This window comes from Loxodonta africana, chromosome 13 (assembly GCF_030014295.1).
Source record: "Loxodonta africana isolate mLoxAfr1 chromosome 13, mLoxAfr1.hap2, whole genome shotgun sequence".
NCBI lineage: Eukaryota > Metazoa > Chordata > Mammalia > Proboscidea > Elephantidae > Loxodonta > Loxodonta africana.
In genome coordinates this window covers 59,660,761-59,674,369 of record NC_087354.1, presented here as the reverse complement: position 1 = coordinate 59,674,369, position 13,609 = coordinate 59,660,761, and the positions used below count along the sequence as shown (strand labels likewise).

At 40.5% G+C, this 13,609-nt stretch overlaps 1 protein-coding gene across 4 annotated transcripts in view; it reads right to left on the bottom strand.

The window, feature by feature from the left end:
* Positions 1–1,475: 1,475 nt before the first annotated feature.
* RFX7 (regulatory factor X7) overlaps positions 1,476–13,609 on the bottom strand; it is a 125,398-nt gene continuing 113,264 nt past the window's right edge. For all 4 annotated transcript variants that reach the window (XM_064267518.1, XM_064267515.1, XM_064267516.1 and 1 more), the window contains one exon: positions 1,476–12,278. In XM_064267518.1, the coding sequence (XP_064123588.1) occupies positions 9,000–12,278 (3,279 nt within the window). In that variant the 3' untranslated portion in view covers positions 1,476–8,999. The remainder of the gene's footprint in view (positions 12,279–13,609) is intronic.

Genomic DNA, 13,609 nt, shown 5'->3' with positions numbered 1-13,609 from the left:
ACAATGTTATCCATTATTTGTTATGATCCACACAGTTGAATGCCTTTGCACAGTCAATAAAACACAGATAAACATCTTTCTGGTATTCTCTGCATTCAGCCAGGATCCATCTGACTTCAGCAATGATATCCCTCGTTCCATGTCCTCTTCTGAATCTGGCTTTAATTTTTGGCAGTTCCCTGTTAATGTACTGTTGCAACCATTCTTGAACGATCTTCAGCAAAATTTTACTTGCATGTGATATTAATATTGTTCAAAAATTTCTGCATTCTTTTGGATCTCCTTTCTTTGGAATGAGTACAAATATTGATCTCTTCCAGTTGGTTGGCCAGGTAGCTTCTTCCAAACTTCTTGGCATGGACAAGTGAGCACTTTAGGTGCTGCATCTGTTTGTTGAAACATCTCAATTGATATTCTGTCAATTTTGGAACCTCTTTTTTTGCCAATGCCTTCAGTGCAGCTTGGGCCTCTTCCTTCAGTACCACCAGTTCTTGATCATATGCTACCTCCTGAAATGGTTGAATGTTGACCAATTCTTTTTTGTATAGTGACAATGTGTATTCCTTCCACATGCTTTTGATGCTTCCTGTGTCATTTAATAGTTTCCCATAGAATCCTTCACTATTGCAACTCGAGGCTTGAATTTTTGGATATCATTACTAATATTCGATACAATAATTGGCAGAGCTGAAACTTAAACCCAGGTCTGTGTGGCACCAATGATCACAACACCAAATTGTCTTTAAAAAAAAAAAAAAAAGAAATAGAAAACACACTTGCTGTGGAATTGATTCCAACTCATGGTGACCCTGATCCCATGTATATGAGTAAAACTATGCATTGCATTGGGAAAATCTGCTGCAAAGGACCTCTTTAAAGTGTTGAAAAGCAAAGACATCACCTTGAAGACTACCTTGACCCAAGCCGTAGTATTTTCAATCGCATCATATGCATGTGAAAGCTGGACCATCAATAAGGAAGAACGAAGAATTGAGGCCTTTGAATTGTGGTACTGGCGAAGAATATTGACTATACCATGGACTGCCAAAAGAACGAACAAATCTGTCTTGGAAGAAGTACAACCAGAATGCTCCTTAGAAGCAAGGATGGGGAGACTGCGTGTTACATACTTTGGACATGTTGTCAGGAGGGACCAGTCCCTGAAGAAGGACATCATGCTTGGTAAAGTACAAGGTCAGCGGAAAAGAGGAAGGCAACGATTTAAAGGATGGCACAGGACTGGGCAGTGTTTCGTTCTGTGGTCTGCAGTGTTGCTATGAGTCAGAACCAACTCCACGGCACCTAACAACAACATGCTCCACAGGGTTTTCAGTGGCTCATTTATTGGAACTGGGCTGCCAAGTACCTGATTGGGTGCACTGTAATTGCCAACCTTTCCATTAGCAGCTAGCTGACCACACTAGTAATTTTGTATCATTCAGGGACTCCTTTAAGCAGCTTAGAATCCACTTAAATTTATCACCCGCCTTTTTTTTTTTTTCTTTTTTGGAAAGCTATGAAATAGCATTCAAACGCTGTGCTAAAACCAGGGTATTCTGAGACCCTCTCCTGACCTACCAATCCAAAGAAAAAGGTTCAGTTTGCCATTTTGGAGGGATCCATGACGGCTTAGTGATCTCCACGCTCTTCATTTACATTCCGCATTCCTGCCTGGAACCTTTTAGTAGCTGTGCTGGTTGGAATTTGGATTTGCATTTAGTGACAGAAAACTAAAAATAAATATGACGTAAACCAGAAAGATACTTATTTCTCTCTCATATAAAACACATCCAGAGGCAAGAAGTTAGGACTAGCAAGGCAGCTACTTTGCAAGCCATCAGGGCCTCAGACTCCTCCCGTCTTCTTCCCACCATCCTCAGCAAGTGGCTTCACCTCAATCCAAAGCTACTTACTTGAGTTCTAGCCATCCCATCTGCATTCCAGCCTGCAGAGAGGAAGGAGGGCAGGATGCTTCAAAAGTTCCACACAAACCTTTTGATTACATGCCTTTGGTTGAGTCCTTGGTAAGCAGCCCCTCTTAACTACAATGGAAACTGGGAAATGTAGTCTTTCAGATGGCCATGTGGCCAGCAAACACTCGGGAACTTCACTAGTAAAGAGCAAGGTGGGAATGCATATTAGGGGCGAGCGGCAGCCTCTGCTACAGCGACCTCATTGCAGACTGCAATCCTGTTCAGGGATGCCTTCCTCATCACGCTGTAAAACTTTACAATAGTACCTGTCTTCTGTATCTCCAGCACCTGCCATAGACTGACACATTTTAGGTACTTTATAATTTGTCCCACAAAACAGTGTATTTTTTTTTTTTGGATGAATTTTTAAAAGTGGGTTAAAAATAAATCAGGTACACTTTTAGGATATATGCTTGAAAAGCTGTATAAAACATTTTTTAAAACTTTCTGTCTTTATGTCCAATAAATCAGGGCACGTATTTCCACAGGAGGAAAAAGGATTCTAATATTTAGAGGAAAGCTACAAAATACAGATCGACATATAAGCAACGAAAATAGACAGGAATTTTAAGATTGGCGGTTAAGAGAAAACACACACACACATCACACTCAACCCTAAATTTTAAACCGAAATGAAATTTTCAAAGCTGCCACCAGCTGTAACTACTAAAGTAGGTACGGTTTGCACGAGTGTCTTAATGCAGCGTAATTGATGGTCAGGAACTGGGCTTTGGAGTAGAGAATCCTGGCTCTTCTGGTCACTACCCCTGCTACCTCCCAGCAGCTAATTTCTGATCTAAATTTTCTCACCTAAAAAATGATAAAGAGTTGTTAAAATGAGGAAACGAGATAATATGCACAAAGTATTTATCATAGGGTCCAGCTCAAAGAAAAAACTTTGTGAACAGTAGTAATACTATTTTCATAATTTTATTTAAAAAATTTCTTTTCCCTTCTTTCCACAGATTAGATACTTCTTAGAAATGAAACCGATCTTGAAAGTCGTGGTTTTTTTCTTTCCTCCCTTATAAGTAGGGCTGGTCATATATTCATAAAATTTCAGGTTATATATTGATAAATGATCCCACCTACAAATTTCTAATTTTAATTATTAAAAATTTCATTTGTATCAATGAACACCAAAATAAACCTCTACTTCACAGATTTATTAAAATAAAAAATTTTATCTTCTATTATGATGATAAGATCCCTGGATGGTTTGCCCTTGACTAACCTAAAGGTTGGCGATTCAAACCTGCCCAGCAGCACTTCAGAAAAAAAATCCTGACAATCAGCCAAGAAAACCCTACACAGCAGCTCTGCTCTGTAACGCATGCAGTTGCCATGAGCTTTTTTTTGGGTGGGGGGTATTGTGATAGGAGTTCCTGAGTGGTGCAAAGGGTCAAGCGCTCGACTGAAAACTGAAAGGTAGGCTGTTGGTACCCACTCAGGGGCACCTTGGAAGAAAGGCCTGGTGATCTGTTTCCAAAATAACACAGCCTTGAACCCTAGGGAATACAGTTCTACTCTGCTCATGGGGGGGGGGGTCCCCATGAGTTGGAATCAACTTGACAGCAACTGGTTTTTATTATAATAGGAGCTGAGATTTGCATTTATAATAATAATATCCAGTTATTTCCATTCAGAGCCAGGGAGACAAGATACCAGTTAACAGTTTACACCAGAGAACCGTCTACTTCTAACTGTAGTCCTTTCACTAAAAACATTCTTGGCCTGTTCATGGCTCCTGAGAATACAAAGTCTCACCTCTTGTATATAGCATGCTATGTTGTGGCACTGGTTGTTGTGCCGTTGAGTTTGTTCTGACTCAGTGACCCTGTGTACGACAAAATGAAACATCCTGTGTCATCCTCACAGTTTGACCCTATTGTTGAAGCCACTGTCAATCCATCTCACTGAAGGTCTTCCTCTTTCTCACTGACCCTCTCTACCAAGGATATCCTTCTCCAGGGACTGATCCCTCCTGATAACATGTTTAAAGTATGTCAGTCTTGCCATCCTTGCTAAGGAGCATTCTGGTTGTACTTATTCCAAGACAGATTTATTCATTCTCCTGACAGTCCATGGTATATTTGATGTTCTTTGCCAACACCATAACTCAAAGGCATCAATTCGTCTTCCATCTTCTTTATTCACTGTCCAGCTTTCACATGCATATGTGAAAATACATGGCTTGGGCCAGATGCACCTCAGTCCTCGGTGATATCTTTGCTTTTTAACACTTTGAAGAGGTCTTTTGAAGCAGATTTGTCCAATGCAATACGTCGTTTGATTTCCTGACTGCTGCTTCCATGGCGTTGATTGTGGATCTAAGTAAAATAAAATTCATTTCAGTATTTTCTTCACTTATGATGTTGCTTATTGACCCAGTTTTGAGGATTTTTGTTTTGAAATGTAATCCATACTGAAGGCTGTAGTCTTTGATTTTCATCAGTAAGTGCTTCAAGTCTTCTTTGCTATAAATACCTCTAAGTAACACTTTTCAAATAACACATAATTAACTCCTTATAAGAGTGTGACCCCCTCAAAGGTGGGTACACAATATCTTTTTCCACCTTTAAAAAACACTCAGTAACCACTACTGCCTGCCTCCCAAAAGCAATTCCCTAATACCTTCACCAGTTATGCAATCACTTTCGGTGGATAACCATCCATATTCCAGGAAATGGGCCCCACTCCCAGCTATTGAAGATGAATCAAGTATCAAGCTAAGTAATCGGTTTTACAGTGGGCCTTTGACCTTGTTTTGTCCAATGAGACTAAGGGGGGTAGTGTCTAACAGGAGATTCTGGGAAAGATTTTTTTTTTTTTTAATTTCTGATAAAAGGCAAAGAGAACTTACATTACCATCTTGCTTGGGATATTGGTTGGAGCTGTGGCAGTCATTTTGTGACCATGAGGCAACAGCCCCAGAAATGAAAAGTAAAGCTGAAGATGATGGAACAGAAAAATGAAAAGAATCTGGTCCTTGATAAAATCAAGGCCATTGAATGAACTCTTGAACCTCCTACGTCCAAAATTCTTAAGCTAAAAATAAACACTGTTATGGTTTAGCCAGTGTTGTTACTTGCAGCCAAAAGCACTTTAGTTGCTATACATTCCCCAACCCCCAAATTTTGATTCATTGTATCTAGTGGTTGTTTGTATGTCCATAGATATATTTAATTTTTCCCCCTTCTATGTTGTTGAGGTTTCTACTTATTTTAAAGCAACATCCAGGTGGTTTATCATTTTTTGTCTTGATTACTTCCTTAGTTTTATTTTCTTAGAGTGCTTTCTAATTTCGGTTTGCAGGCTTGAGTGGCAATCTTTCTGCTCTTCACCCCTCTCCTCCCAAAACCTACCCTTGTCTTTCCTTTTATGATCACCCCACCTGTAATGGTGATGGTGCATGCTGGCAATGGGGCTCTCACACATCACTGAGTAGGTTTGGCTCAGGCCCTGGCTACAATGTTGCAGCCTCAGGAACTGGGTCTTATTGCTTCTCAGTGTCCTTTCAAGAGGGAAGGCACTCCATCTCAGATCTTGGCTTCATTACTCTGCAGGAGTTGAAATTTCTGACTGCTTCCACAACTACAGCCCAGGCTCAGGCTTACAAATTGTTACCATTTTGTATTTCTAGCTCAAGGAAATGCTTATGTGGGTTTTGAACACAGTTGTACTTTTTAATTTTCTTTTTCCTACTAACCCCCCTGAAAACACACACATCTAGGCCACCCTCCAGAGGCTATCGTTTCAAAGCAAACGTGAATAAGAGAAAAGATGGCTTTTTGGACAACATAAAGCTCTGTACCACTGGTATATCATTGGTATACCATGGTACATACCACTGGCATTAGCATACCATAGGCATATCATTGGTATACCATTGGCAATATCATGGCATAACACAGGCATACCATTGGTATAGCATGGGCATATCACTGGTATACCACTGGCATATCATTGGTATACCATGGTATATACCACTGGCAGCAGCAAAGTTCCAACGAGCAGGGTTGTGTATCCTTCGGGAATAACAGCAGGGAGCACATTAGCAGCACTGTTTTGCCTTGTGTTGATTCTATCTGCTTCCCTGAATTTCGTGAGATCAAAGGATGAACGGCATTGGGTCTGTTTACAAAATGGCATGCTGCTCACATAAATCACTTTAAGAACCAGTTTAATATAAAATGTTTTTAATTGGTTTTGAAAACATTTAAAAAACAATTTTTGAGCACTTTCAATAAAAAAAGAGAACTGAAATGCTACTGCAATATTCAACTACTGTAGTTTCAGCAGGTACAACAACAGACAACTGAACACTGGGGAAATCTGACTTTTTTCACTAAATGAAAACATGAAACAGGGCTTGTTTTTGTCATGGATGGTGTAGTAAAGCACATTATAGTACAAGGCTATCATATGAACCTCTGATGCACTGCACAAAAACACTTCTTTTCAGTTCAAAAGTCAGTGCTTATTGCAATTATATGCAAAATTACTTACTTCATGAAGTCTTATCATGATAAACGTTATGCAAAATGTTTTAAACATCAGAACAATGAAAATCTGAGAAAAGAACATATTCAACAATAACTAAGCAGAATTAGTAAAACATAAAAAAGTAAATAACTTGTGAATAACTATGCTTGCCTGGTTAACACTGAACCAGTTTCAATATAGCCAAGAAAAAAAAAAGTGGTTACAGGAATACCTAGTACTGTACAAGTCAATAACACTCATGCACATTTTGTGATCATGTATTAACATGGTGAAGCAAACTAAATTTTTCCTGCTGTAATATTCTCATGTAAGAGAATAATAGAAATATCTCATTGAGATCAATGCACATTGCTACATAAGACAATTTTATCTGTCACTTTGATGACATTTTGTCTTTTAATAATGAAACACATCTAAAAAGTTTAATCTGTGGATTGTATTGGTTGCATTTATCCTAAGAGATGTGCCTACCACAGGGTCAACAAATTTAGTGCAATATATGAACCCCAGAAAGTTTGCTGGACGAATTTAACCAAATTTAAAGTGTTTGCTGCAATACTGTACAGGGGTTTAAAAATCCCCCAGTCTTTATATTTTTATCAAAAAAGATTTCCATTATTTTTATATTAGTAGGAAGCTAATAATGTAAACAAGGGATCAGAATGGTCTCAACATCTCCATTTCAGAGCATCTCATATAGAAGGCTCCCGTCATTGTCAAAGAAATCACAGTTTCCTTTGGGTATTGCATACTTTGGCGTGCAGTAGTGCTGTGTCTCAATGTACAGTGAAGAAGTAATGAGCATCAAGAAGAAAGTATCTAGCAGATTAGTAAATCAAGGTAACAGCAAACACACACAAATGCCAATAACTAGGACATATCAATATATAAACCTCTGAGCCAACCCTAGCACCATTTATTTATCAAAATATGTTGATACTCTACCTTGCAAATTTACTGAACAATAAAACCTTATTAAATTAAACCCTTCATCATATTTGTTAAGTATTCACTGATTGTAGTCTTCTGATTGGCTTACTAATTAAGGTAAAGGAAAGCTTAGCAAGGTTCAAGGTAGCCTAACGATGGTTTAACGTTAGCTCTAAAAACTTAATGACAATTTTTAAATCTCCTTGAAAGTGATCTTGAAACTCACTAAATGGAACTATCAACAAGTGAACAGATTTGTGCCAACATGAAATTCATATATAATTATTCATAAAACAAAATGGGAACAACAATGAAACAAAACAAAATGGGAGCCATAAAGAGAAACATTTTAAAACAAATCCTGAGTGCTTCTTTTGCAATTGTGGCTATCACAATAAATTAAGCATGTAATAAAATGCCCCTCTTCTTCAAGTACTACTGATATTCCCTTTGTTTTATCGAATATAAAGATCTGTGGTTTCAGACCTTAGGTGGTAAGATATTTTTGTTTTAGTTTTTTTATGTTATCTCCCTCCTGCTTGTTTCATTTTCAAAGGGATCCCATGATCAAGTTGCATTCCTTATATTCAGGAGGAGCAAAGGAGTCAGTCACTAAATTGAGGAGGAAAAAAAAAAAAGATTAAAGAATATTGTAATTAAAAAAATTTGAAGAAAATCTTAAATAGAACTTTCATGTGCATGCAGCTGTGATGAAAACTAATACTTGTATTTTTCTTCTAAATTCTCCTACCTCAACTACCAAACAATAAAACATGAAACGTTTTCCTAACAAGCTTGCATTCTCTATTAAATTACGGAGCTTGGAAGTTATTTTGCTTCATGTGTGTGTCTGTCAGCTAAAATCAACATTTATTTAAGATAAGGCGAATGCAAGGTCACACATATAAATGGCTACTAGTTTTTCCTCCTAAACTTTTCCGTGTAGCTTTTGCCTTCCTTAAAATAATACTTAATTTTCCATTATTTTGTCCTATTTAAGCCCTTCATTGTAGGTGTAAATGGTACTGAAGCCCAGAAAGTCCTACAGAGATTTTTCATTCTACAGCAGCTTTATGCTTCAAGCCTAAATACTTATAATAACCTGAATATTATCCCTGTTTCAAGGAAGACCTTCTTGTCTACAGTTCACCTCAGCTATGATTTCATACCTAAAAGATAATACCAACAACAAAAAAAATAGCCTGTACCTAAAATCAATGGTTCCTTCTAAATTCTGTGCAGATCAACCAATGAATTAAAATAAACTTACACAAAATAAAGATCTAGACTGCGCTTGTGAAAGCTGGTTAGTCAATTGTTTACTAGCTAACAATGTGATTAAATGGGGAACATTATAAAATTTAAAACCTAATACTGGTTCTTCTACAGCCTACTTACTGTCTTCAGAAACTTGTTAAAAACTGTGGCAAGTCTAACCATTTCCTATTGGAGAAGAAACCACTTCTGCAGCAAACGCTTTTAAAATGTCACAATTAATAGTAAGTGTTTCTGCTGCGGAGGCACTTCCATTAAGACAAATACAATACATATGTCTTTAGATACAGTGTGCTACATATTATAAAACACAATTTAACCCAACATTTCAACAGTAGGATGGTCCTTGCTTTCTATCCATTCAAAACCTGACGGAGTCATGGAGCTCATGGATTCACTGCAAATTTGTTGAAATAATGGGTCATTCTTTAATTCTTCCAGTGTAGCTTCATCATCTTGTCCCTGCTGACGACCTGGATCAAACAGTAGATTTGGATCTAAAGTATTCAAATCATTGATGCTGCCTGAGAGCTCAGAAGACAACCTGATATCGCTGGAGAAATCAGATGCAGAATTAGCGAGATCAGATGCTACCTGACCTACCAGTTGCTGGCTGGTTTGCAAGCTGTCTCCACTCAACAGGTCTTTAACAGTGCTACTGAAATCTAATCGTTGCTCTACAATGTCTGATTGTGCTTGATTATCTCCAGAAGAAAAGTTGATCTGATCGGTGCTATTACTTTTGGTGAGGTAAGATGGTGTTTGGAATTCATAAACAGAAGTGCTGGAATCGATCATATTCTGAGTGTTGGCACTAGGAAAAACAGTGGAAGTTTCCAAGATCTGAGTGAGATTCATCCGGGCTGTGTAATTGGAGGGCAGGTTGTTCATTCCCAGGCCTCTCACTGCGTCATCGTTGTCAGAATCAAGTTTACTCAACAAGACGTTGGTTATCTTTTTACTGTTTGTTTGCTTCTGAAGCGCATTCGGGAAGGCTGTCTGCATCATGACGGTCAGTGGAACTGACTGACTCCTCTGAGCTATGTTGTTGGCACATGTGTCCGTGTGAACATTTGTGAAAACGTGAACTTCTGGGGTTACCGTGTTTCCAAAGGGGGCCACATTAGATCGTGGGATGTTAGACACCGGGTAGAGGGTGCTTCCACTGAGATTCCGCTGGCGGTGAACAGCAGGGCTCACACTCCGGCACCGGAAGCTGCTGCTGGCAGACAAACTGGTTCCTTTATTATCAAGAGGGGCAGGGACTGCAAAACCTTCCTGCTTGTTGGTGTTATTTACAGTGGCACCTTGATGCTGCACAGGAGAGACAGGAGTCAAACGACCAAAATGAGTGTCATGATGTCTAGATTGAGACTGGTAAGACTGTCCAGGTACAGCAAAAGCGTGAGGTTTCCTGAAACGGTCATCCACTAGCTCCTGATAGCTCGGGAGAATGCCATGGCTGGACACTGATGAATTACCAACCCCACTATACCCATTATTCATCCATTCAAGCTTGGTTTTGTCAGGGTGGGTGGCCATGGGTCTTTGCATCGGCTTCACGGGACTACTTGAGACAATGCTGGCATCATGATACGCCATACTAGAACTTATTGGGGTAAATGCAAATGGATTCCTGCATTCAACAGGGCTGGGAGGAACACTACTGCTACAGTTAGAATGTGGGGTCCCAATGGGTGTGTGTCGGCTACTTCCTAAAGCACTATCCACAGGTGTAGTCTGGGCAAGCCTGGAACACGGGCTCTCCCGTGACAGACCCTGAGACGCAGCAATCATTTCAGATGTCGGGGTGGGGGTGGGGGTGGGGGTGGGTGTTGGTGTAGGAGTGGGTGTGGGGGTGTGGATTGGAGTGCCATTGCTATGGATTGGGTGATAGAAGTGGGTGCTGGAGGCATGCGATGACACTGGGGCTCCCGAAGTCACTGACTGAGTCTGCAGGGTCATTCCCAAACAGTTACTATAGGAGTGAGCACTGTTGATGGACATCTGCTGCTCCATAAGCACCAGCTCTTCCACAATACTGTCTTGTGTAAGCTCATCGTCAAAAGGAAAGTAGCTCTCATTTGTCTGAGAAACCGAAGACTCAAACTCCTTCAGTTCTGACTGCAGAGGTAACTGATCTGAAGACTGTGCTTGTATTTGATTCAAAGAAGATTGCTGCATCTGGCTATGTAGCTGCTGGCCGTATGTGTCCTGCGGCATTCCTTCTAATTCCCAAACTGACTTCTCCAAGTCGGTGATATCGGAGTGCTCCGGCATTGCCACAACACTGACATCCTGCCGTTGTTCACAGCTGTCAGATACAAACTCAGAATCCTTAGTGACCTGTTGCCATTCATTTGCATTAAAGCTGCCATCTGATTTGGAATCACTGTCCAAGAGAAAGACACTTCCTTCAAGTTTTACTTTTGTTTCTGGAGATGATGACGGCGTTGTCTGCTGTTCCAAGCCTGAATCACTGGGAGTAAGAGCAGAGGAGCTCAAGGGTTGACTTGCCACTACGTGTGAACTGACATTTATCACTACCTTGCCAGGAATCTGAGCACCTGCTGTTGAACTTTCTGTTTTCCCTGAATGTGGAACCTTTTGGTCCTTCTTAACACTGCCTGGTTTCTGACTTTCTATGACAACTGCAGAAAGCTGTTCCACAATTGGTTTCTTCACAGGAGGCACCTGGGACTCTTGTAACGCAGAAGATAGCCGCTTTCTCGGACTTTTAGTGCAGAATTTAGGGTCTTTATTTACCGAGTCACCATTAGATGGTGAGCTGGTGCTGGTGAAAGTTAAGTTCTGAGTTGCAACTGAGAGCGTGACAGTGCCTTGATTACTGCCTGCTGAAGCGCCTGGCAGAGTTTCATTACAGCGACTTTTACATTTGGTCCTCTGGTCACAGACCTTAGTTGCTTTTACTTCAACGACCCCTTCGCTGGAAGGCTTCTGCAGTACTCCATCTGTATTACTCTTCTGCCCCAAAAGGGCACTAGGTGCTGTTCTAGGAGCCCTAGCCCCATCAGAGTTCTCTGGACCCTGCACAGGACGCTCATCGGATAACGTCTCAGGTTCCATCTTGACTTCCACAGCAGACGTTCCCCCCACACTGGTGGTCCTGGATCCAGGAGACTGAAGGGAAACAACAGAGCCATTCTTGATCTGTGGAACGCTCCTGGATTCGTCTGTCGTTCCCGTAGCGCTGTTTACCGAGGAAGAGTGTTTAAGAGGGGCACTACCGTTGCTGGGTGTGAGGGATATTGCTGTCATTTTCACCACATTCAGAGAACTCATGTGCGAAGCAGGTACGACAGCAGTTTTGATGGGACTGCTAGTGAAGAGCACGGTTGTGGGGGAGCGGATGGTGAGGGCACTGCTGTTGGCTGGCTTGGGCAGGATCTGCGGGTAACGGTGCCGGGCACAACGATCCCCACCAGGACTGGCTGGAACATTCTGGGGAGTCTTTGGTGCCTGTTTCACAGACTGCATGTGCTGAGTGACCACCTGGACATTGAGGGGAAGAACTTTGCCATCAGAAGAACTCACTGGACCTGGTGAAGTTACCAATTGCCTGGTCCGCTGGACCTGTTAAAAGGAGGAAAACAAAAGTCAGATTTAACCAGTCTAAAATAAACAGTAATTTATACACCTGTATAGTAACCTGGCATTTATTAAACTTTAATGTGAAAAAGAAAAAAAAAAAGACAGTTCCTATGTTAGAAGAGAGTGCTTTAGATGATGTTCTATATAATCAGATGTACACACATTACCATAATAGCTATAAAATAATAAAAGAAAAATACTAGAATGTTTTTCAATCAACGAGACTAAAAACTCTACACTTGCAATGAGTCCTTGCCGAAGCAATGACTCTGAGGAGGTTCCAGGAAGAGGAGAGAATTTTGAAGAAACAAGCAGCTATGAAGGTATCTACTGGAGTCTACGCCATGATGGCTCACTCTCAGAGGAGACTATCTTCTAACTGGGTTCACCTTGGACTTGTGTTCCTGCATGGTGCCGTTTGTGCTCGACTGCTAACCTAAAGGTTGGCAGTTCAAGCCTCCTCAGTGGTACTGTGAAAGAAATGATCTGGCGATCTGCTCCTGTTAAGATTACAACCAAGAAAACCCTATGGAGCAGTTCTACCCTGTAACACATAGGGTTACCATGAGTCAGAGCTGACTCAAAGGCAACTAAAAACAGTAACACCTTGAGCTTCAGCAGCTAAACCACTGTGGATAAAGTTCCAGACAGAACTACCGTGCACTCAGTTTGCTCTACGGTGAACAGTGCCAGAGTGTGGATACCAGACATCACATGTTTGAATGACAATGACGACGATGAGAAGAACAAGAAAATAAGATAGTCTAACGATATCATCAATAAGGACATAAAATACCAGCCTGCTTTAGAACAATACTCTCACTTTAAAAACACCTTCATCTAACCCTGGTTGTATAAAACAGGAAAGGAAAACACTATTAACCTCTCTTTATAGATAAGGGGAAACCAACTGAGAGTAGCTAGGAAAATTGTCCAAGGTCCTATGTCCAGTAAGCCACAGAGGTAGGTACACATGAAAGTTCTAGGAAAACATGGCAATTTTGCTCTATCTGAATATTAAAAAGAAAAAAATGTAAACAAAAAAAAAGTTTGCAATTGTGTCATCTTGGCTCAGCCAAAGACAAAATAACTCAAAATGACTCATCGCTTAAAACATGAATGCTAACTGGCTACATGTGTGCTCTGCTATCCTGTGTCTTTGTGTTTTCACTTACAACAGTGCTGACTGGTTACATGTGTGCTCTGCTATCCTGTATCTGTGTTTTCACTTACATGAGCGCTGACTGGTTACATGCATGCTCTGCTATCCTGTATCTGTGTTTTCACTTACATGAGCGCTGACTGGTTACACG